This window comes from Podarcis gaigeae (assembly GCF_964106915.1).
Source record: "Podarcis gaigeae genome assembly, chromosome: 3".
NCBI classification, from domain to species: Eukaryota; Metazoa; Chordata; class Lepidosauria; order Squamata; family Lacertidae; genus Podarcis; species Podarcis gaigeae.
In genome coordinates, this window is record NC_139680.1 from 38,799,459 (window position 1) to 38,824,610 (window position 25,152).

The 25,152-nt window shown below is 42.1% G+C and overlaps 1 protein-coding gene across 7 annotated transcripts in view; it reads right to left on the reverse strand.

The window, feature by feature from the left end:
* FILIP1 (filamin A interacting protein 1) overlaps positions 1-20,073 on the reverse strand; it is an 80,269-nt gene extending 60,196 nt beyond the window's left edge. For 2 of the 7 annotated variants that reach the window (XM_083730036.1, XM_083730033.1), the window contains exons 1-2: positions 17,140-17,577; positions 4,874-4,932 (exon numbers count right to left, since the gene is read on the reverse strand). In XM_083730036.1, the coding sequence (XP_083586162.1) occupies positions 4,874-4,894 (21 nt within the window). In that variant the 5' untranslated portion in view covers positions 4,895-4,932; positions 17,140-17,577. Of the gene's footprint in view, positions 1-4,873; positions 4,933-17,139; positions 17,620-19,918 lie in introns of those variants that run through there. The other 5 variants (XM_083730037.1, XM_083730034.1, XM_083730039.1 and 2 more) reach the window with 4 other exon arrangements.
* Between the last annotated feature and the right edge of the window lie 5,079 nt (positions 20,074-25,152).

Below are 25,152 nucleotides of genomic sequence, written 5' to 3' on the forward strand. Positions count from 1 at the left end.
AATGGGTCATATTATTGTGCCTCAACACCTGTTAAACACAGATGAATAGCTGTTTCACAATTCTGATATTTATCAAGATGAACACTGTAAGGCGCTTAGCTCATTAGAAATTATACGTATTCAATTTCTGTATCTGGGACTATACACAACTAATGGCCCTACCATTAGGTAAAGTGAAGGAGGCAACCTCAGGTACCTGATTTCAGATGTCATGAAAGGGCCACCAATGGTTAGTTAGTTAATGCGTTATTGTTGCTGTTATTCCCCCCCCCCCATGTATTTTATCTGTTTGTCTTTTACTGATAGAAAGAGGGAGTGGTACCCTACAAAAGAGAATACTATTCACTGGTCTGCCTGAGGGTCTGCCCTGCTCGCTCGCTCTTTCTCTCTCTCTCTCTTTCTCTCTCTCTCTCTCTCTCTCTCTCACTCACTCTCTCTCTCTCTCTCTCTCTCTCTCTCTCTCACACACACACACACACACACAAAGACATTTATGGCACACACTTCACTTTTTATCCGCCATATTTTTCCATGTATAACACTCCCCCCTGTATAAGACTATTTTTTGGGACCCCAAATTAAGGAAATGGGGGGAAATTGCCCAGAGTTGTTGAGCTTTTTTGGGGGGTTGCCAACAATCGCTAACCTGCCTGCCTGCCACTGCCAATCACATGCCTCGCCGAAGCCACCAATCGTCTGCCCGATGGCCGCCAGCAGCAGCCAATCGCCAGCAGGCCTTGTTGCAGCCACCACTCACCCACCCAATCACCGCAGACAATCTCCTGCTCACAGCAGCCACCAATCGCCCTCTGCACTATCCGTGTATAAGACGACCCCCAATTTTTAACATAAAAAAACAAAAAAAATCGTCTTATACACAGAAAAATACAGTATCTATCTAGCTATCTACCTATCTAGCTATCATCTATCTATCATCTATCATTTTTTAAATTGTCTACAAAATTGCCATAGAATTTCTTATGAATATAATAGTCCATGGATGTTTATTTTTGCATCTGGCCTGGACTGGGTACCAGAAAAGTAAACCTGTGTCTTATTACATGAGACGAAATAGCATGCTAAATAAATACTTTCTCAATTCCATGATCAAAGAGAAAGCTTGAATAAAATTATGCTGTCATTAAAGCCGAGATCCATTAAAGGCTTAGTCTGTGTCACGAACCGTCAATTTTATTAGGCCAAGATGTGGTAAAGGCTGTATCTGGGCCACACTCAATTTTTATTTTGTTTTCAAGGTTATAAAGCAACAGCAAGACATGTTTGCCTATCTCCTTCATTCTATACACCAAGTATCTTAAACAGACTAATGTCATTATTAAATGATGACTAAAAAAATAAAGATGAACTTCTGCATTGAACCTGCAGTAGGTGAATCAGAATGAAGTAGACATCAATATATTGTATTGCAAGGCATGTAACCTCCATCCATTGCATTCTTCAAGATAACCCAGGTAATGACTAGAGTAAATTAAACACATCAGGTGGAATTCAACTAAGTTTTACTCAAAGTAAACCTGTTGAAATGAATGGTCCTAACTTAGCCATGTTCATTAATTTGAAGTTGCCTACTCTCAGCGAAGGAACGCAGGTGGTGCTGTGGGTTAAACCACAGAGCCTAGGACTTGCTGATCAGAAGGTTGGCGGTTCGAATCCCTGCAATGGGGTGAGCTCCCATTGCTCGGTCCCTGCTCCTGCCAACCTAGCAGTTCAAAAGCACGTCAAAGTGCAAGTAGATGAATAGGTACTGCTCTGGCAGGAAGGTAAACGGCGTTTCCATGCGCTGCTCTGGTTCACCAGAAGAGGCTTAGTCCTGCTGGCCACATGACCCGGAAGCTGTATGCCAGCTCCCTCGGCCAATAAAGCGAGATGAGTGCCGCAACCCCAGAGTCGGGCACGACTGGACCTAATGGTCAGGGGTCCCTTTACCTTTACCTTTACCTTTACTCTCAGCAAAACTTCATTGAATACTACCCAACATTCTGTATTTTACAAATTATGCTGTTTCTTTGTTTACTACATTTGCATGTTACACCCCCACCATTCAATGCATTGTACACTGATTGCCTTGTAGAAAGTAGTAATTGAACCACACAGAACCAACTCTGCAAGTGTTTCTTTAAAACACCCTGAGCAAGGTAACGAGAAAGAAAAAGCAGCAGGGCAAATGGTTCTTCCTCTTAATTAATCCATGCTTAATCAATAATCAATCAATAATCAATCAATCAGAATGTCGGCCACAGCGGTGACTCAGTTCTTAAGGGGAAGTGTGGGGAAACCCATCATGTGTCCTGTATGCATTGTGGCCTTTCCTTTATCAACTGCCACAAATATTCCTCACGTTCCAAGACAGTGAGGGACTTCTTACAGTGTTAACTATTTAGTGGTTCCATTGTGGGTGTATACATTATTTGCACCGATTAGGAAGCATATTTAGCACACGTTTTATGTTAAAATTCACATGCATATAGCCCCTTTTTTTAAAGAATTGGGCTCTTTCTGCTGCAAATTTCTTGGGAGCAGTATGCAGATGACTGTTTACAGAGTGGGTGCAAGGGATGTTTGAGGAATTTAAACCGGCCTGATCCGTATGCCTGCAAGCACACAAAAACTCCTTCTTGTAAATACTTGTCACTTTTGAAGTTTTTTAAGTGTTTACAAGAAGAAGAGTGGGAATAAGAGGTGTTTGTCGGTTCTTTAACTTAAACATCAAGGCTGCTGATTCTGTATCAGCAAATGGGCAATAACAATGTCACTGAGAATTCAAATCAGCCTCATGCCAGAATGTCACAACACTTTACAGTGAAGACCTCAAACTCTCTGTGCATAAAACAAGACTCTGTAGCTTTCCAAGCTATTATGCATAAATTTCAGTTTTAGTGTTCCTTATTCTAATTTACCTTTACTCTGAAGCTATTGTCGACTGTGAAGTTGTCCATTACCTTCTCTTCATGCCACTTACAATGGCTAATTTATAAAAAGAAAGGTTGAGAACCTCATGTCCTGTCAAAAGATATTTCCACTTTAAGCAAAAACATACCCAGACTTTGCTTGAATTTGGCCCCTTTCTTAACCTCCAAAAGAATTCATTTTGGCAGTGTGCTGGAAACATATAAGAACAATGTAACAGCTACAGTTTGTTTTCCTTCCTGTAATGTTTTATGATAGCATTTTAAAATACGTGTTTATTTGACACTTAGCCACTGTTATCTTCTATATCTTCTGGAATTTTAGCCCTGTTTCAGCCACACAGAAAGATCAAGAAAAGCTATTTTCACAATCATATACATTAAATGTTGTTTTAACTCAAGGAACTATATGGGGGGGGGGGTGTAAATCTGTTCTACCAATTTGCAGTTCACACAATTCACCCACACACGGTGTGAGCTTTTCAGAGGCCTAGCTTTGCCTTGCCTGGCCTTAAGCCCAGCTCCGATATCACATTGTCTAAAGTTTGATTTCATAAACTACCTTCTAGATCAGGAGTTCCTCAACTGTTTTTGGCCTGGGGGCACATTTGAAAATCTGAGAAACCGTTATGGGCACCACTAAATATCCATTTCATGGAAGAATGACTAGCAATGCTCGGAACTCCCTCAAAACAGGCAAAACATCTACACACATCCAAACAAATAAAAGACAGACAAAAGGGTGTGTGTGGAATTAGGCAATCCTTTAAAACAACATTATTTTTATGTCAGGGGTGCCTGAGATGCCCAGGTGTCAATGAGCAGTTTTAGATACATTTCTTAACTGTTACAGGAGTTTAGTAGGAAAAGAAGTGCTTGCTGGCACAGACTGTCATGACCTCTGTGCCCAGCAATGATGTGGACACAGAGCTGTAGGCCAGGGGTCAGCAAACCTTTTCAGCAGGGGGACGGTCCCTCAGACCTTGTGGGGGGCCAGACTATATTTCGGAAAAAAATAAATATGAACGAATTCCTATGCCCCACAACTAACCCAGAGATGCATTTTAAATAAAAGCACACATTCCACTCATGTAAAAACACCAGGCAGGCCCTACAAATAACCCAGAGATGCATATTAAATAAAAGACCACATTCTACTCATGTAAAAACACGCTGATTCCCGGACTGTCCACGGGCCAGATTTAGAAGGCGATTGGGCTAGATCCGGCCCCCAGGCTTTGGTTGCCTACCCATGCTGTAGGCTGTAGGGGAACCAGATAGGGAGCAGAATTTGGATCAGGACTCAGAGATAAGACTGCGGAAGATAGGGAGACCAGTGTGCCCAAGGTGGTTGGACGAGAACTCCCAGAGGAACCTCCCAGACCACCAGGGCCTACAGGCCAGAGCCCTCACAGACGCCTTCCCCAGAGCCCCAAAAACTAGATGCCTCTCACTGCACACCACCAGTCCAGCAGTGTGGGGAGCACACCAGGAGGGAGGCTATGGAAAGAAGGAGGAGGAGGTGTACCCATCTACAGACCAGAGGATTGACCCATCGAGACTCCAAAGCTCTCTCAAGTTGGTGGAGTCTGGAGACAGAGGCATAAAAGGCCTTAGTCTGTTTCCAATCTTTGTCACGGACAAGCAATCTCACTGGTTTCCCTGTGGGTTTTGGCATCAGACCAGAACACAACAGAGCTACAAAATTCACTTCACTGGCAGGACTGCAGATGCAGCCAGGACAAAATGACACATGTGGGTCACCACATCCACAGCTGTCCTGAACTTCATGCTTCTGCATCCATTCATTGCTACCATATTATTTCAGGAGGGTACTCCCCTTGGGCCCCTGCTGGCAATCTCTTTGCCCATTTCTTGCTTCTCCTGGACATTCAATGGAGGAATGGGTGGGTGAATTGACTAGATAGGGAGGAACAGTTGCTTACCTGCCTGTGCACTCTCTCCATGTCTCTCTCTCAGTGTCTCTCTCTCTTTCTCATTGTTTCTGTTTTCATGGCAAGGTGAAGGTGGGGGAGAGCCAATAAAGTGAAAGAAGATGTATGCAGATTAGTGAGCAACAAGAACTCTCCTGTTTTATCATCTTCACCGTCTCAATAATTTCAGGGGCTCTATCTGATGGTTGCTCATCTTCCTGTCACTTGGTCACTTGGCACACTGGTGACAGGAGGAATGTGTAGTGGGATGATCTCCATCTCTCTCATTAATACAATTTGTTAAAATTTCCTGGGCATATTTATGAGTCCAAATAGCCCTAGGGCCATTTTAGATTGATCTCAATGGGAATAACTTCTAAGTAAACATTCATAGGATTGTGCTGCGTATCCTGTAGTTGAGGCCTCAACATGAAGTCTAGTTGGAGAGGGCAGGATATAGACTGAGATTATTCAGTTTCATCTGCTACAGTAACAGATGTGGCATTTAGTCCTTACAGTGTAAAATTTATATGGATGGAGGATGAAGTTTTGTTTTCTGAACAGCCACAGATCAACATGTTTCCTGCTGCAAATGTCAGCACTGCATAGAGACAGGCTCTTTCACCATCTTTCACCAAATGGCATTTCTTGGAATGCTTATAGCTCGTATCATTTTCAATCAGCATCATTCTCTTTTGATTCCCACACGACAAACCCTTTAAGTGAATCCACTGTCCACGCTGCACTGGACTGTTATTTTGATCAAGGCTACAATCCTAATCTGCTTTAAATGAAAGGCAGTTTAATTGAAATCAGCACAATTATTTCCAAAGACATGACTATCAGCACTAGGGAACTGTAGCACCATTATCTTGGGAAGGGAGGGGATTCATGCAGAGTTTGCAGGAATATGTTATGAGAGGAATTAAACACTTATAATCAAAGCAACAGCTTGAAGGCAGGGTTTATACTGCGGTTCACCAAGATGTAGCTGTCAGCTGTAACTGTCAGCAGAAACGTTGAAGAAACATTAGCTGCTTCATACCACCAGTAGGGGAGTGGAGCAAGCCTAGCTTCAAAACAGATTTGAAAGTCAGACAGTGTTTGCTTTTAGTGTGCCCCATTAAGAACTAAGGCCTGTTCATTCTACTTTCTTTCACTTGGGTGATAAGAAATGTTGAACAGAGTGACACAAGTCAGATCTATTCTCAAGGCAGATGTTATTGTGACTTCCAAGCAGTGTGGTGTAGTGGATAGTGTTGAAGACCCGAGATCAAATCCCCATTTGGCTACGAAGCTCACAAGGTGACTTTGGGTCAGTCACAATCTCTCAGCCTAAACTGACCTCATAGAGTTGTTGTAAGGATTAAATGCGGAGAGGGGAACTCAGATACATCACTTTGAGCTCCAATAAAATAAACGGGCATTTCCCACCAATCTTACTGGTGAAAGCTTAGTTAGGATAACCAAACTACTGTATTTGCACTCTGATTATAGAATCTGTAGTTTGCAGGTATTTTACTATAGGGTTTCGACTAGATGACCCCTGTGGTCCCTTCCAAGTCTATGATTCTGTGATACTTCCATGATCAGGAGATGGTGTGGTGGGTGAGAAATCTCAAATATCTCTTCTTTTTAATTCTTTTAATAGATACTTCCTGCCAACCGTTTCAAAATTCCCTCCACTTCCATGATGCCTAGACAGTTGATTTTTTTTAAAAAAAAGTATGGTAAAAGTAGCAGTGTTTTTAGAATAATAATAATAATAATAATGGTGAAAGCAGCTGCTCTCAAAATCCTGAAAGCCACAAGACTGTAGAACCTGCAGTTGGAAATGGCCGTTCTCTTACCTAAACACTGCGTTGCTAGGCTTAGCACTCAGGTGTCAACAGACAGCACAACTGCTACCCTTCCAAAACGACTTGCATAAACAGCCTAATTCAGTCCTTGCAACGGAGGTAATAATAACACCATGTGAGCTATATTGTCAGGTATGCAAAAGGGCTTAAGAGAAAATTCTGTCTGCCGGACTCAAAGGCTTTGAATGGAGTCAGGAATGATGTATGAGGGTTTGGGGGATGCGAGGGGGGAGTATATGTTTGTTGTCACAGTAACTGCAAATATAATAAACGGGCATTGCTTCATTTCCTTAAACACTCAGGTTGCTGTGCTGAAATAGTTCGTCATGAAGTCTACAATGCTTCTTTCCTTCTCTCAGCCTGTATCTTACTCAGTTCCCGGAACTCGGCCCATTACAAGGTTACTTTTAGCCTAAGTGCATTAGAAGCAGAGAGGGAAATGGGAGTGGAAAAACAAAAGTAAAGACTACTTAGCCCCATTGCTTCTCATCTGGGCGTAGAAAAGACCTTATTTTCACAAAGATCTCATCAATAAACAAAGCAAGCTGGCAGCAGTTTAAAAGGATGACGTCAGTTCGCTACTGCTTTCAATCACATCCTTGTTTATTTTGCATGTTTCTTCTGTTGTTGTTTTAAGGGGGGGGGGTTTAATATGTCTGATAAACTGTAATGGCAACTACCATGAGAGCAAGGTGAGAACGCCACCCACATACAATAAGAGTTCACAAAAATACAGCAGTAGAAACCATTTAACCAAATGCAACTAACATTGCTACTTTTACCATTCTTTCAAGGCCAGGATCCTTTGCTTATGAAGAAAAGATTGTTTTCTTCCCATGTGCCACAGAAGAATTAGGCTAATAAACCCTGAAACATTTAATTCCCATGAGCCTGAAAGAATTCACATATCTTTCTGTACAAAAACAAAACAAAAACTGACCGTACTTTTAGAATATAATTTTATCTGTCTCTGTAGTACAAAGTTTCAGAACAGTGTTAACTGCGTATGTAATAATTTGCCCCAAAAAGGAAAGACAAGCGGTTGCTCTCAACCCTGGAGACATTTAAATCATACTCAGGACTGTTCACACATACAGGTCATCTTCACAAGCTATATTTAAATGGTGTTTTTGCATTTCCTGTGTCTGTATCATTAAAACTTGCATTGTTGCACAATGCTACTTTCTGCCCCACATTGAAAAGCAACCACAAGCGACCTTCCAGAGGCTGGATGGCCATCTGTCATGGATGCTTTAGCTGAGATTCCTGCATTGCAGGGGATTGATGACCCCTGGGGTACCTCCCAACCCAATGATTCTATGACAGATTCCAGCCTAAAAAACCTGGCCTCATAGATAGTTCTGTGTGCTTCCACCACACCACAACCATCTAATTCCTCGGTCACGTGGCTGAATTGATTTTCAGCCTTTGCTGAAGTTGAGGTGAAAGATTATTCACGTCCCAACAAACTGGCTCCACCGTGGAGATTACCACTTTGCCACATGGCCAACTGTAATGAGCACCATACACTACTTACTGCATGAAAAGGGCTGGGTTTTGATCTCATGAACTGATCATTGACCAAGACAGCCTCTTTTTTGGGATGCTACAGTGATGTGCGGAGTTTGTTTCAATATCCTACACAGCATGATTTCAATGATTTCCTGGCATCAACAAGTCTACCACGCTTTTACTAGTTATGCCTACTTTATAAATGATCTCCTCGTTGGGATTCCCCATCCTCGCTTATATTTCTGTTTTAAAGATGGCAAAATCTGATTTGTACCACTAGTGAATTCATACAGTTGAAAAAGGAAAGGCAAAGGAATCCTATTCTCCAGTTACACTGGGAGTGGAAGATTTGTGACTGCTACACTGACACAAAGGCTCCTGTATGTTGTATCTGCTCAGCCCAGGAGGAGAGAAGGATTTACATCTTGGAACATCCCCAAATGGCACAAAAAGGGTACAGATGCTCCTCCCCCTCCCACATCCCCAGAAACAACTAACCAAAGCCCACCAATCAGGGAGTATGCCAGCACCCTGGACACATGCCACTCATACATGGTGGTCGCCATGAGTAGGCATGTGCAGGACACTTGTGCATTTTTGTGTGTTTTTATGTTGTAAACTGCCCCATGATCCTCGGAAAAAGGGTGGTGTGTGTGTGTAACATAAATGGCAGCAAGAATTCTAAAGCAGTAATGTGGTGTACGTGCCTAGGTAAAGGTACCCCTGACTGTTAGGCAGTGCCGGATTTATGTATAGACTAAGTAGGCTGAAGCCTAGGGCCTCTAAATCTAGGGGGCCTCGCCAGCCCTCCTGCGCCCCAGTGGCAGTCTCCCCTCTCTCAAAATTGCAAACCCAATACTTCATGTGAGGGCAGGACAACTCGGGCCTCTAAATCTAGGGGGCCTCGCCAGCCTGCCTGCTCCCCAGTGCTGCAGTCTCCCCTCTCCCAAAATTGTAAACTTCATGCAAGGGCAGGGCAATTCAGGCCCAGCAACTATTAGACTCAGGGCTAGCCAGTGGGGCCCAATTTGAAGCAGTGGGGGGGGATTCTTTTTTTTTTTTTTTTGTAGGGCCCCAGTTCACAGCCAAAGTCTGCAAAATCTTATAGATATAAATAAAATCCATCTAGATTGCCCTGGTGCAGGGAGCCCCTTAGGAGCGGCCCATGGGGCCCAAATTGGCCCAATTGCTCCAACAGCCTTAAGGTCAACCCTGATGAGACTGTGCAGGGGTTGGGCTGACAAGCCCTGCACCTTCTAGATCCCTGGTGTCACCATTTAGAGTACAGACTCAAGGAATTGTTATGGAAATAAAGGGGCGAACTTGGAAATCAGTTTTGTCACCTCTCCCCCTCTGAAACCCTGAGACAATGAGCCCAGCCACCTTTTATTCACAGTCACATAAGCACTACACTACAGCATGGCCATAAACTTGTGCATTCAACCACTGAAAGATACACCCAATATGTAGCAATGGAGATTTATGTTACCACTTTATGAATGAACACTGTGTTTTATGAATGGACTCTGTATTTTGTGAATTACCTAAGAGCCACCAATAGGGAGCTCTAGAATCTGACAGCTAACCAATTGGGTACTACCAAACAGCGACCCCTATCGCTGAAAGCAGGTAACTAGCAGGGAATGCTTCAACTCAGCCTTTGCACTGTTGACTGAACACCCCCTGCTGTGCATATAAAGGAGAAAGCTCATAAATTGCATCCCTTCGGGCATCCTGTCCAACTCTACTACGCTGGTGTAAACCCTGGTGCACCAGAAGCCCAGAATAGCAGCAAATAAAATCCACACATACATCAGCAACTGATAAGACTTGTCAACCGGTTCTTCCAAAGTCTTCCTATATTATAAAGCTCCAAAATACAGGCCAAAAGAGAGCAGGTCTGTTTTAATATTGTTTCAAAATTATATTATCAACATATACAAGCAGAAAAGTTGTTTTCCTTCATTTGCAAGGAATCGAACAAAACAAAGTGGCACTAATAAAGAAATATTCCAGTGTGGCAACAAAAAGCAAACTAAAAATGCTTTTGCAGTTCATTAAAACTATCAAGCAATATCAAGTTATAGGAAATTGGTGTTATTAACAGTAATCCTTCTAGTTGGTTAATTGGTTTGACAACTTCCATGCACATGATGTGTGATGCTAATTATTTCCCCTAAGAGTTAAATGATAACTAATTAGAGGCAGCCAGAGAGTTATGAGATTCAGGTGAGGGTCAGATGACTTGTTAATCCCAGCAGGTATATAAGAGGACGCCCAGGCTTGTGGCCTACCCTAAATAGGAGAAGCCTAGCATGGAAGACTTGTGTATAGTATGCAGATCTGAAAGGGCCACAAAGGGTAAACCACCCAAAAGGTATGCTGAAGAGTTTGTTAAAACTGTCATAGTAGATACAGCTGTTGTTAGTAACTCAGAGAAGGTTTGGGAACCTTCAAGCTTCCAAGAGGTCCAAAGTTTAACCTCAGAGGATGCTGAGCCATGGTTAAATGCCATGAAGGCTGAACTTGACTCCTTAGAGAGGAACAAGACATGGGAACTAGTTCCAGGCCTGCCCAGGCAATAAAAGGTTTACAAAGTTCAGTTAATACAAAAGTTTTTCAGTGTTAAACTTACGCATTTTTAAAAATCACCATGGTATTTAACAATAATATATTATGTCCGTTAGAGGAGAAATTGTGAATTGTAGAATTTTAAATACCCGTCATCATCCTTGGCTTCACTCAATTTCGTTTATAACACACTTTCATTTTCTTCTAGTTGTGAGGATGGGGGATATGGAGGGGCCTCACAAGTGGAGTAGCCTAGGGCCTCTCTTCATCTACATCCGGCCCTGCCATTAGGTTCGGTTGCAGACGACTCTGGGGTTGTGTGCTCATCTCGCTCTATAGGCCAAGGGAGCCAGTGTTTGTCCGCAGACAGCTTCCAGGTCATGTGGCTACTCAGAAGTAAATCTCAGTGAGTTTAATGGTGCTTACTCTCGGATATGTGGGTATAGGATTGTAGCCTTATAAGTTTGCCCACAATCAAGATGCTTTTGTTTGTTTGTTTGTTTGTTTGTTTGTTTGGCAAATGCAAGGTTTTCTGTTCACTGCCATCCTCTAGCCATTTCTTAAATTAACCAGATTCTGTACTCCCTTATCCAAAGAGGTCAGGTTACAGTATCTTTGGAACAAAAGCAATTCAAAACTCTCAAACTATGATCCATAAAAGCTTGATAGTCACACCTAAAAATCCATGAAATGTAGCAATGGAATAGTTTATGTCTATCTCAGAAAGAATTCAGATTTAGGGGAAAACTTGAGAGTGGGAAAACCCTGGAGACTCTGATGTCTACATCTTTCTCCATACACAAACCCAGCAACTGACAAACCCTTGGAAGACTTTGCGGTGATTCAGTAAATATGCATTGAGAAATCAGGAAGCTTCTCCTTATCGCCCTTCCCAAAAAATAAAGTAGTCATCTTTGTCCTCTGTGATCCCTTTTGCTGCAGCCGCTGATCTGTGTGGTTCCTTATCCTCCTTTCAGTTCTGGAGGCTTGATGTAAACTAGTCACACAACTGCTATGTTGCTCATACAGATTTGGCTCGCATTCCAGAAATCCACATTTTAAGTGCACTTTTGGGGGTCATAGGAATTTATCCTGGATCAGGGTCTGGGCACTTCAGTGAGTTCAGCCTTATGTATTTAATAGCCGATGGCAATCTAATCTGTTGTGTTATTTCCTGCAAAATTATTCCACAGCCTTCCTCTAGTGTATAAACACAACCTGACCTTCAGCACAAGAAGAAATCACTGTTTAGAACTTGTTGTAAGAAAAAGCGATATGGAAGAAGCTGAGGGAAAAGCAGTGAAGACAGAAACTTCTTGTGTATCCTAATGACTGACTATGAATTTTAGGAAATTTGAGTGAATAAGTATTTTGTAACACATTAGACAGAATGAATGAGAGAGGAGGAACCCTAAAATGAAACGACTAATGTTCCTATGTTCTTAAAAGGAAATAGGTAAGATCCCAAATTGGTGAACAGGGTGGGTAGGTTAAAAAGAGGAGAGGGCTGTTGTCCTGTGCCATCAATACTTGTGCAGAATATGTGATTTCAGCAGGTGTACCTTACACCTATTTGGGGGGGGGGGTTGTTTTGTTTTTTAGAAAACAAAACTGCTAAACTGCTAAAAAAAACCAAACCCATATCAAAGCATAGCTGAAAATTACTAATATTTTATGTAGCAAAAGAAAATGCTTGTTCCAGGAGTAGAAACCATCTGTTGGCATAAGGAAATAAGGCCACAGCAAGGAGATGAAAGAGAAAGATGTAGGCTGCCTTTCCCATGGGAAGGGCGAGGAGCTGGAAATGGCAACAAATACAAGACAAAAGCATGCTGAGCTTTGAAGGAGAAAGGAAGGGCTCGCAAAGTTGATGGGTTAAGGAGCAGAAAGCTTAGGGGACAATGGGAAAATAGGGAACAACACAGAAGAGGAGGCCAGCAAAAGGCTTCTTCGTAGATGACAAAGATTGCTTTATTTGTTCTTTGGAAAGGTTGATAAGGAGAGGTAGCCAGTGAGTGATGTGTTTAGATAATAGCCTTGACAGAGGATTCCACACAGTTAGCAGATTGCATCTACATCCCCAACACAGTGCGCTCTTGTGCCTAAAATGGTGAAGCAGGCATTTGTGAGCAGGTGTGGACAGTTGCCAAGGGGCTGTGGTCGGGACAAGTTTCTCTCTGAACCTATGGAATGTGCCTTGATCAGGCCAGGACAACAGCTACATGGGCAGCTGTGGGAGCTCTGAGTTAACAGCCTTTCCATATGTTAGCTGATGACATAGGAGGCCAAAGCAGCACCTGCCTTTATGTGTTTGTTTGGTCCCAAACTCCAGAAACAGTTTGGGACCAGGCTACCTGAAAGATCACCTTCTAGCCAAAACTGTTCTGGGGCCTGTTCTGGGTGCCCCACCAGATGAAGAGATGCAGTCAACCCCCTAAGGGAGAAGACCTTTTTAGTAGTGGCACCCCAGATAAGGAATAATAGCCTTCTGAGGTAAGCTTGGCTGCTGCCATCTTTGTGTCCATTTTTGCACCAAGTTCATCCAGGCCTTTTGAATAAGTTTACTTTAAAAATCATGCATGATGTAGAAAAAGTGGATAGGGGAAAGTTTTTGAGGTAGAACTCAGGGCCATTCAACGAAGAAGAATATAAGAAGATTCAGGACAGGCAAAGGGAAATAGTTCATCACATAGCGCATAGTTTAACAACGGAATTTTATCCCATGAGATGAGTAATGGCCCCTAGTTGGGATATCCTCTTTTAAAAAGAGGATTAGACAAATTCATGAGGGGTGAGACTATCGATGGTGACTAGCCATGATGGCTGTGAGCTAGATTCAAATAATGAGTCCCATTAGCAGAGCCCACACAAGGATTTCCACATAGGGCAGTGGGGTTTCCCCACTCTCTTCCCACTGTTTGCCCCCCAAACTGGTTCAGGGGGTGTTGGAAGAAGGAGGAGGGAAGAAAGAACATGTGTTTAGGTCAATATATTTTCCTGGGATGAAAATCTACATCAAAAACAGTCCAGCTATTAACAATCCCTGTGGCCCAGCTGTTGTAAAGTCCATGTTCCATATTTCACAGATTTGATAGGAAAACCCCAGAGTCCCTTTGTGGGCACCTGTTTAGAAGGGTAATTTTAGCCTGTGTACCCACTTTAGAAGGGAGGGGAAGGGAACATACAGAGGTGACTAGGTCATTACACTGTTTTGCTCCTTACACATATCAGCTGGTGAATTTTATTCAGACAGACTCCTGTTTGAAAACTATTAAGACGAAGCCATCAAAAATGCCAGCACACATTAAGCTATTTGCTGTGACAAGGGGAAACAAATGATCCCTCCCACAAAGTGGGAAGGTTAACTCCACAAAGCTCTTTGTTTATGGTGCTTCACTAACTTCTCCCCCTCTTTTTATTATCATAAAGAGGTAAATGGTGGAATGAATTAGTTTCTAGCACCCAAGCTATTTCAGGACTATGCAAACCTTTCTCTTGTTTTGAGTTATAGTTCTTTAGCCCACAGGATAAGACCTTGCTGCTTTCTTTACATGAAACTTTGTGGGTCTGCTAGTCAATTCAGCTCTGTTCAGTGTGATTTATTGTGTTTAGCAAGCAGCCATTACACACCTAAAAATAATAATAACAAAAATGCTGCTAATTATAGTGATTTACATTCAAAGAGTTATACTGAGGGACTCTTCTCATGACAGCCATCACGGTTGATATTTGCTAGCATGGGCATAGCCAGGATTTTGGGGGGGGGCAGCCAAAGTTAAGCTTTTTTTAGGAAATCAAAGTTGTTGACCTTTCATTAGGAAATCCTTTTAAAAGCTCCACAGGAATACAGGAGATGCATAGAAAGAGGACGGGTGTCCTTCAGTTTGTTAAACCTCCTTGACATCATCCTCTTTCTATGCTCCTCCCAATGGAAACATGCAGATGGGGAAAGGCTGCAGTCTGCCTTTTCCCACAATCAGCTTCTAAGGCACATTTATGGTATTTCAATTTTTACAATTAAAACAGCTCTTTTGCAGAGAAATAAAGGTAAAGGTAAAGGTACCCCTGCCCGTACGGGCCGGTCTTGACAGACTCTGGGGTTGTGCGCCCATCTCACTCAAGAGGCCAGGGGCCAGCGCTGTCTGGAGACACTTCCGGGTCACGTGGCCAGCGTGACATCGCTGCTCTGGCAAGCCAGAGCCGCACACGGAAACGCTGTTTACCTTCCCGCTGGTAAGCGGTCCCTATTAATCTACTTGCACCCGGAGGTGCTTTCGAACTGCTAGGTTGGCAGGCGCTGGGACCGAGCAGCGGGAGCGCACCCCGCCGCAGGGATTCGAACCGCCGACCTTTCGATCGGCACGTCCTAGGCGCTGAGGCTTTAACCCACAGCAGAGAAATGCACTCACACAAAAGAGCAGTATTGAAAAGAAAAAGTTTCCCTTGCAGGTGCTAGCCAGTAGTCTAAGGAATAGATACATATCAACATGGCTGACCTGTTCCATATGGATGGATGAAAGTTTTGTTCCTGGCGCTGTAGGGTGGAAGTTGATTATTTATTGGGTTGGGAGTAGGTGTGTCATAGTTCCTATTAGGGCAGGCCTAAGGCATGCACTAGAAGAAAGAGATAGACAGCTGCATGCATTCCTAAACATACTGACAAGAAGAGAAACCAAGACCATGAATAGGCACTGTAGATCATCTGGGTTCTAAATATTCAATTGATACATCTCTGGAAAATAAATAATGCACAGTACTTTTCCCATGACTCTTTCTAACTGTGTCTCATTCTTACTGTTTCATTTCTCTCACTGTTTTCTTAGCAGTTACATTATCAGCCATAATTTATACCCATAAACAAAAATAACCACTTTTGCATCGTAACTTAGTGTCATGATCCTAAGTCCACTTATTGGAAACTTCCCAGTAAGTGAATTTAGGATCATGGCACTAAGATGTCATTTGATTGCTGGGATGTAACTCAGACTAGATGTGTTAATGATTGAAATATCAGATTGTCATTTTATTTCTTTAGATATCGGTAGTTAAATAAAGCAACAAATTATCATATTCTTAGACTGAGCAAATGATCTGCATTGGGCACACAACAGAAAATTCTGTTACTGCATTCTTTTATTACTAGAAAAATCTTTTTTAAGAAACAGGAAGTATTTCAGGTAAATGTCAACACTTTCCAACAAGTTATGAATTATTCTTGCATTTATTTGTTTGCCTGATTTTTCTGTTGTTAGCTGGTTTTAGGCAGTTAATAGTTAGATAGGTGTGGTCATATGGGTATACAATCCTATCAAGTTGCGGTTCTTAAACACAATTGCTCCATTACTTATTTCCAGGGTTTATATGCTTCAACTAAGTTTTCAGTGTGGTTTACAAAAAGAAGATAAAATGCAAAAACACAAAATAAAATATGATAAACATATTTTTACAGAGTACTATCAGTTACATGGAAGTAAGTTCCATGTACTCTGGAAGTAAATGTTTTTATAACTGGATTATTTTTTGTCATAGTAAAAAATAGAATGTGTGTTCTAGCAACGTGGTAACATTTTGAATGGTCAGTTCTCTGTAAAGATATATTTATACCTAAATAAATCCTGACATTGTTATGTCCAAAAATATCCTGTTTATGAATGCTCATGGAGTTATTCACACAGAGTGAACATTCGGACTGTGATTTAATAAGATAGATATTCTTGATAGCAGCAGCAGGACTTGGGACTATTGTCAAAAGGGCAGAACAAAATGTACCAGGTGTACAAAAGCACTTACAGGCTTGCGAAAAATAGATAGGTGAGCTAGAAAGCATCAGACAAGAGCCTCACAATTAATTCAGAATATCACAGCATGCCTACTTCATCCTGCTGACCAGCCAGTCTTCATTACTAGGTTTTATGGCTGTTGTGATACTAGCCCCAGCCAGTCTTCTTAAAATAAAACCCAAATCTTAATGTGCCTTCTGACAGCATGTGCTTACACAAACATAGCTGATGCCTTTGTTATATTCCATGCCTCCATATCCCATCTCCTGTCCTATTATGGTTTTAGAATGTTGCTATTAGCCTTGCTAGTTTGACAGATAGCGTAAAAGAACGTGACAATTTTCCTGTACTGATAAAAGCAAAAAAAGACAGTCTTTTTATCTTCTCTCTTTTTTTTGTAAAGAGAGTGTCTCTCTTCTCAACTTTCCACATTAAGCAGAATGTTAAACACAGAAGGCACACACACACACACGAAACAAGGGAACATTCACAAACAAGAAGCAAAAACAATCATTCTCAATGAAAAACTCCACTGAAGAAGTCAATTCAGTCTTACCTGCCAAGTGGAAGAGAAGACCGAGTTGCCTTCCTTTTACAAAGACACTGTGCTCTTGGAAGGCTTCAGGAATCTAGCTTGCATGACCAAGACTGAAGGTATTAATCAGGCCCAGAAGAACACAGAGACAGAAGCTTCCCCTCGCTTTCTTTCTAGATCTATCAGTGACTGAAGTAATGCAGGAAATAGGGAAGAGAGCAGAAGAGGAACGTAGTTCCTGTTAAGAGAAATACCACGCAGAAGAAACAGGAGGTACAGCCTCTCAGTTATGTTTCTCCCCCCCCCCCCCGGCTTTTGTCTGAAAGCCTCTCTTGCTGTTGTTTTGCCCCCACCCACAACTGTTGCTCTGTGGTGCTAAGCTTTGGCAGTCAAGTTCTGAGATTGCATTTCCCCTCTCCTGGTCTCCTCTCACACTGTTCAGAGAGCAATGACTTTGTTGAGCTGAGCTCGTTCGTGCTATATTTAACCAGTGTTCTCAGCAAGTCAAGCCTGTCAACAGCTGAGAAGTTTGAAGCAGGCTTTGCCGAGTTCCTCAGCTGCTGAGTTATCAGTGGATATAGAACTGCACTCTATAGCTAGCTCAGTATGTACCGTACATATGAAGGAACCTCACTTTTTGCAGGAAGAGTCTTCCCGTGACTATAAACATGATCAAACACAAACAGGGTGTGTAATTCCTTTTATCCCTCAAAAAAAGAATTGTGGCGAAGGGTCAGCAGGTCAATGTCATTTTAAAAATTATTTTGAGATTTTTTTGGTTTTTTTAATAAAAAAAACATTTACAGGAAAATCGTCATGTGAAAAGCCAACAGTATTTATTAGAAAGCTATCACAAACAAGGACCTTTTAAGTAATCTGTCGCCAATTTTGAAGCAATTTAAACTGTTTTGGTGTGTGGAATGCTAACAAGGCTCACATTAGGCACTTTGGCATTCTAGCATCCTGTTTACAGAATCAACTATCCTGGGATACAGCGCAGTGAATCAACTTCAATCCTTGGTTTGTTTACATTCGAAGGGTGAAGTGCAGGTCAGGGTGAGCTTAGGGAGAGACAGCACCCTTGGCAGAACCAGTTCTTGACTCGGCTTACTTTCAGCCTGCGATAAAGTGATCCCGTAAACAAACTGCAGGGTGTGTTGTTTTTAGCTTTGGTGGTTGGGGGTCATATTTGCACAGAACATTTGCAATGAACAGTGAATGACCCAAGAAAATCAGCACAGTCTTTTGTTCTGCCTGGGAATTACTTATCCATTTAGCTAGAAGGAGATGCTATCCTAAGGAGGATAACCTAAGGTAATAACATCTAAATCTTGATTGGGTGAACAAGCCTTAGCCCAGAGGTGAGGCCATAGTGGCCCTCTAGATGTTAAGATTACACCTCCCATCATCCCAGGCCCATTGTCCATGCCAGATGGGGCTGATGTCGGTTGCAATCCAATATCATCTGAAGGGCTACAGATTCTCAACAGCTGCCCTAACTGAAATAATACTAGAACAATGTTGTGTACCACTTCGGTCAAGGTAGGGGCTTATGAATGAATGAATCTCCCTACCTGCTGCCTCAGGTTCTCTCCACATGGAAAAATTAAATCTCAGGGGAAAAGGGTCTTACCAAGACTTGTCAGCTTTCCATGCACTGGAATATCCACTCACCAGGTCAAATGGTGGGCGAGGTTTCCGCCCCCGATGGTTGCTGTGGAGTCTTTTGTCTGGATTCCCGCCAGAACCCATTTTTAAACTGGTGTATCCCTATCCGTTATAGCCGTGGCATCACCCCCCCCCCAGCCCTCCCCCCTGTACTTGCATCTTTTCTTTCAGGCTAACTGTTTCCTTTCTAGGTTCATGGGCGTTGCTACGGTAGGACGATGGCTGCTGTTTTTCAGAGATGGGAAGGAATTTCCCCTGCTCTGTGGGTTTTGCTTTCCCTGTAGCAATTGTCACAACTTTGGTGTTTTTAGGCTTTGGGTGGAATCCATTAGTCCAATATTCAGTGAGCAGGTGATGCGGTGACTCGCCCCTTCTGTGGCAGCGATATCAGGGTTACCCGTTAAAGGGGTCTTGAGAGGAGTCTCTGGCCACAAGCGCACAGTGGTGGGTCATAGTACTCCCCTCAGCTGTGTGGATAAAGGGGGCCAGCTGTGTGAACACACGTTTTGCAATGCCCCTGAATTCCTGACCCTGTCTAGCCTCAGATCCCCAGCAGGGGGCTGAGAGGGATACACGCCCAATGCCTAAGCCAAGGTTTCCCACATCTGACTCTGTGATGCAACTTCTGCTTCATAGCTTCCAACCTACCGATACCTACAGCTCAGTCCTGGCAGTTGCCTTTGCCTTGATGGACCTTGTTGACAGAGAGAGACTTTTTTATTGGAAAAGAACAAAGAATTACATAGTTGCAGATCATTTAGTATTCCAGCCCACTGCCCACTGCAGGATCTGTAGTGAAGGATACCACTACAGATATCTGCCAAGACTCAGCTTAAATGCCTCTCAGGAAGGAGAGTCCACCACCACCCAAGTCTATTTCATTGTTGAGCAGCCCTTACTCTTGGAACATTTCTCTAATGCTGAGCTGAAATCTTTCCTATATCTTCCAACCTCTGGAGCAACAGAGAACACAAGCCCCTCACTCCCAATCTCCTGTATTGGAAGACCTCTCTTGTGTTGTTCTCCCTCTTCGTTTCCTCTTCTCTAGGCTAAACACCCCCTACGTTATTTTCTGAAATACATGATGATGGTCCTTCTTCAAATCCTTAATGTGATCTGATCTTCCATTTACCTTTCACATCCTGCTGTTTCTGGGAAAAGAATGTCCCTTCCATCTGCCAGTGAAACAAAACAGCTGCCTCTTATAACATGCTGCCTCATAATTAGCCTCCTTGCGTCGTCCAATGATAAGGTTAGTCTTGAATAAATCACTACTAGCAGAGAGATTGTCTAAAATACTGCAAACCACAACTGACTCATTCTGGGACAGGTGCCCCTCCAAATGCATGGGCTACTCAGATTAAATATTTTGTGGACGGCAGCCATAGGCTTAGCTACGAATATTTCAATGGGAGATGAGAAATAAATAGCTTGGTGCCAATGTCCTTTACCTCAGAAGGTATGTTGTTATGATCACACTCGGGTTACCTCACGCTGCAGTACTGCAGAGCTTGGCAAGGGCTGAAAATTTAGGCTGCTCTTAAAGTTTTGTATGAAACACGGTTCAATATCTGTAGACGAACAGGACTGCTCAAAAGGGAACATATTTGGTGCACTGTCCCTCCATTTGCTTCTGTTATTCATTGACTATCCTCATTCCTAATCTATAATTACTTATGACCTGGCTGTGCCATGAATATCTTGATATCCACTGACAAAACTGAATTGTTCAAAGGCAGTGCAATCAGCAGATGCCAGTGCAAGGTTCTAACGGGGAACAGAGAAGAATGGCCTTTAGATTACGCTTGGGAGCAAAATCTATTTTGTACAGGTATTTGTTTACTTATTTAATAAATAGCAATAGATGGGCTGCTGAATTCTGTGCAAACAAAAATTTCAGGGCTTTTTTTTCTTTTTTCTTTTTTCTTATTAGAAATTTCAACACAATACAGTGGTACCTCAGGTTAAGTACTTAATTCGTTCTGGAGGTCCGTACTTAACCTGAAACTGTTCTTACATTTCCATGTACATTCATCCTAATAATTCTGCAAGCAATTCTCCACCATATCATGCATTTTCTGTGCGCTTCCCCCATTACGACTTTTGGGTGGAGAACTGCATTGCAAAATTTGGAGAAGTGCAAATTTTGAAAGTTTGAGCTTATCCACATTTACCTTTTGCCCTATGCTTAAGAAACACAGGTCCACACTTTAAAGCTCAATGTCCCAGTGCTCTGTTTTTCACCCTGGAGTGTTCCCTGTGAAAACCTGCTCTTTAAAGCTGAAGTGCAACAAATGGCAATTCAGGTTATCCATGGATTTACTGTTTGCTCCAATTTAGGTTTTCATGGTGAAAAGCTTTGGGGCAAAAAATAGAGCTTTAAACATGGAACTTTAAAGTGCAGACCGTACCTGGAAAGCACAGAGGAAAGGTAAGTGTGGATAAACCCATAGTTGCATTTTGGTTTGTGTCCATGGGCGTAGCCAAGGGGGAGCAGGGAGGGACAGCTGCCCCCCTAAATCAATAAAATTCAATAAAGATACATAGCTAACTGTTATGTACTGAGTTGAATAGGATCCAAAATGCAGCAGTCTGATTGGCCCTAGAACAATAGGATTCAGAATGCAGCAGTCTGATCGGCTCTAGAACGATAGGATTCAGAATGCAGCAGTCTGATTGGTCCACAGGAGCCACCCAATCCAGCTCCAGGTGGAAGTGAATCCGCAACCTGATTGGCCTACAGGTGAATCCCGGAATTAGCCAATCATGTGGGGCCCATTATGTAAATAATGTATATAAAGCAGACATTCTGGGGGAACTTCCATTCCTCCTCACCACTATGAGCTGAATAAAGAGCATGAAATCCACTCTTGACTCCGAGTATATTTCACTAACTCAGTTTCTGCCCTCCTAAGAAAATGCTTTCCCCCCCCCCCCCTCGAACAAAAATCCTGGCTACGCCCATGTTTGTGTCTGAGCACAGATTAGGTAGGCTCACTTCAGTGCAATTTTTCTAGAAAAAGAGGTGCCGGAACTCACCAAGAACACCTCCCTTGTTTTCTTATAATGGCAATGGCACACACCTGAGAGGTGCCAGAACTGAGTTCCAGCAAGTTCCAGCTGAAAAAAAAAAAGTAAAGTGCAAACTCAATTAATTTATCCCCTACCCTCTGCCAAGTGCAGATGATAAACCACACTCCCGAGCAATAGTCAGCATCCCTCTAAGCAAAAGCCACGTCCCTCTGAGCAAAAGGGGTTGTAGGCACCAGTTTTGGGGGGTATGGGTGTCAGGTATAGAAATATAGAGCTTTTGACACCAACAAGCCTACACAATATTCTTCCTATGCCTACTCATCCAAATGGCACACTGGGGTTAGCCAAATGAATGAGGGTGACACAATCCAAAACAGTGTTATGTGAGACCTTTGCTTAAACTTATTTGCCTGCTATCTTTTCTCCAATGTTTGGTTCATGACTATGAGGTAAGCAATTGTCCAAACAATCGTCTTGTTCATAGGGTGTAGGCAACATGGTGTATTCCGTCCTGAGACTTCTCTCTGTCTAGATAGTATTCAACAAAACTCGACAAAGCTCTCATACATAGATTTATTGAAGAGAATCAAGACACATGTAGAAATATAACATTCCAACAGGCTGTTATTTATGGAGTTCATGGAGTAATGTAAGAATGAACAGTGCTTTTTTTCTTAAAAATGTTTAGGGGTACTCTTATTTTCCTACTCATATTGAAATACTGCCCCTCAATGAGGCCAAACTTAGATTCACAAAATGTTTAGGGTTATGTGTACCCCTGCGTCCCCCCAGAAAAAAAGCACTGAGAATTAGTATACCTGGTATGCAATAACTAGACTGCCTCCCATCAGCCGTAGCTAGGCTGCCCAATGCTTAGGGATGATGGGTAATCTTATTCATAGCATCTAAAGGGCATCATGTTGGCCAGCCCTGCATTAATTGTAAGTGCCCTGGAGCAGGGCATTAATAATGTATGTTTTTAGTACAGTTCCTAGCATACTTTTGATATCTAATATATATGAAATAGCTAGAACAGTGGTCATGGTGGTCATAGCTGCAGCGGTATAATAAGCCGGAGTAAGGCATACGTACTGAGCCTCAGTCCAGGCAAAATCAAGTTCCAGTTTCACTACAATCATCAACAGGACAAAAACTCAATTATCTCTAGACTAGATGGAGGCCATTTAACATAGAATGCTTTTCTATCAGCACAGTAATGGAAAAAAGTATGATATCATATAGAGCACTGTATATTCCATTTCCGGCAATGTTGTCTGAAACAATGCAGGCGAGATCATTATTTAAGTCCCATTGATTTCAGTGGGGAGAATTGAACGCATGTTGAAATCTCTTTCACCGAAATCTTCGTTCCAGGCACAGTTCCGCTAACTGCATTAACAATTCGAAATGGACAATTGGCTAATTTCTAATTCCTGCAGCTCTTCCTGTGTAGCAACACAGGAAACTGGTGCCCCAATAAACAAAAGATTATGTGGAAAGTGTGAAGGGAGATTGGTGGCTCTAAATTACTCACAGTATACTCTGGTGCTGTTAAGAAACAGACCTCAGCAAGATTACGCTATCACAAATAGTTTTAAGGATTTAGAATAGTCCAGATTTAGGAAAGCAACCATTATTCAGTGGCTTATATATGTTTCTGCACATGCGGTTTTTAAAATTATTATTTTAAAATCATTTTTAAAGTCATAATTGCCTAAGCTGACATTGGTTTCATTTTTGCTTGATGCCTGTAAATGATTTTAAAATATCTAAATACTGAGGGGGGTGTGTGTGTGTGAGAGAGAGAGAGAGAGAGAGAGAGTGTGAGACTTAAGTAGATGTTTTGATGTAAAAATTAAGACCAGTATTTCCCCTTTCCAATTTACAACACTCAGATCTTGGTTAGGGCTATGCCAGTTGAAGTCCCTCAGCAGTTTGTATCTTCAGGAAAATTAACCCCCAAAATATGGGATCCTCTCCAAACTTGGATCCTTAATTTGGAGGTTCAAACTTAATGGGGCTTATATCTTCCACCCTGACTCAACTAAGGCTGGGGTAAGTCCCAAATAAGAGGTGTGGTCAGATGAAGCAAGGGGAGACAACCACACTCCAAATGCCATTCAGCTAGGTCATGTAACCTCAGGATTAGAGAAGCCGGCCTCCAAGAATCCTGGAAGCTGTAGTTTACCCTTCACAGAGCTACAATTCCTGCACCCTTCACAAACAACATTTCCCAGGATTCTTCAGGGGAAGTTAATGCTTTAAATGTATAGTGTGTATGCAGCCTAGTTCACTGGAACTTGCAGACCATAGCTGTTTAGATGAGGGCTTAACTATTTGCAGTTTGAGAATATTGAGAAAGAAAGAAAACAGCCTGAAGATTGGAGCTTGCTGTAAGTGGTAGCAGTCAAAACGTTTCCATCTGGCAGAACCAGCTTGGGAACACACTAAGGTGTGTTGAACTGATGTTAGTTTGGGAGTAGTACTAGCGTTAACAAGATAACTCGAAAGTTTGACACGTTTTTGCTTGGTTTGTAATAAAGGTTTTACCTGCAGTTTAGGTTATTGTTGCCTCTGGGATTAGATCCTATTTTAGAAGCTTCTGAATGATATTTGCCTAAAATGATGAATCATGTTCACATCTATAAAATCCACTCGGGAATAGCTTAGTGTTATGAGTAATATATTTATTTTATTGCTCATATCTAATATTTCTCATCAATGCAATATCAGCCTGCTGCCTTTTAACCAACAGCCCCCAAGAGAGCAAGCTTGATATATTTAAAAGTTTTATAATTTTATAGATATGAGCAGAACATTTTACTTATTACACTAGATGAGACACAATTTAAAAAAGAGGTTCAGCCAGCTCTTTTACACCTGAAGCCCTTTGAGGAGTTCTCTGTGTGCAGCTTCATAGAATTTGGATCCAAAATAAATTAAGCAAAAAACCACACACACCAACCCACTCACTGTACAGGCTCAATAAAACAGGAGAATATACCATAAATAACAGTTTCCCATGCACCATGAGTAAAATAAAACAAAATGAAGAAAAGACAGATTAATGACTCAGATTACGAAATGAGCTATGAGAGAATCGTTCAAGAATTCTTAATACTCCCATCAGTTTATTGTTACTGAAAAATAACATAAAGCAACTATTTAGATATTCATGCCAAAGAGCAACAAAGCTTAGGCTCAAGCCAAGTGGAGTCCAATAACCAATAGGTTTCTGAGGTCACATTCTTATCACTCACCAAAAACACTATTATACCACTTTAAAAGTCATGGCTTCCCCCAAGGAATCCTGTGACACATAGTCAGTTAAGG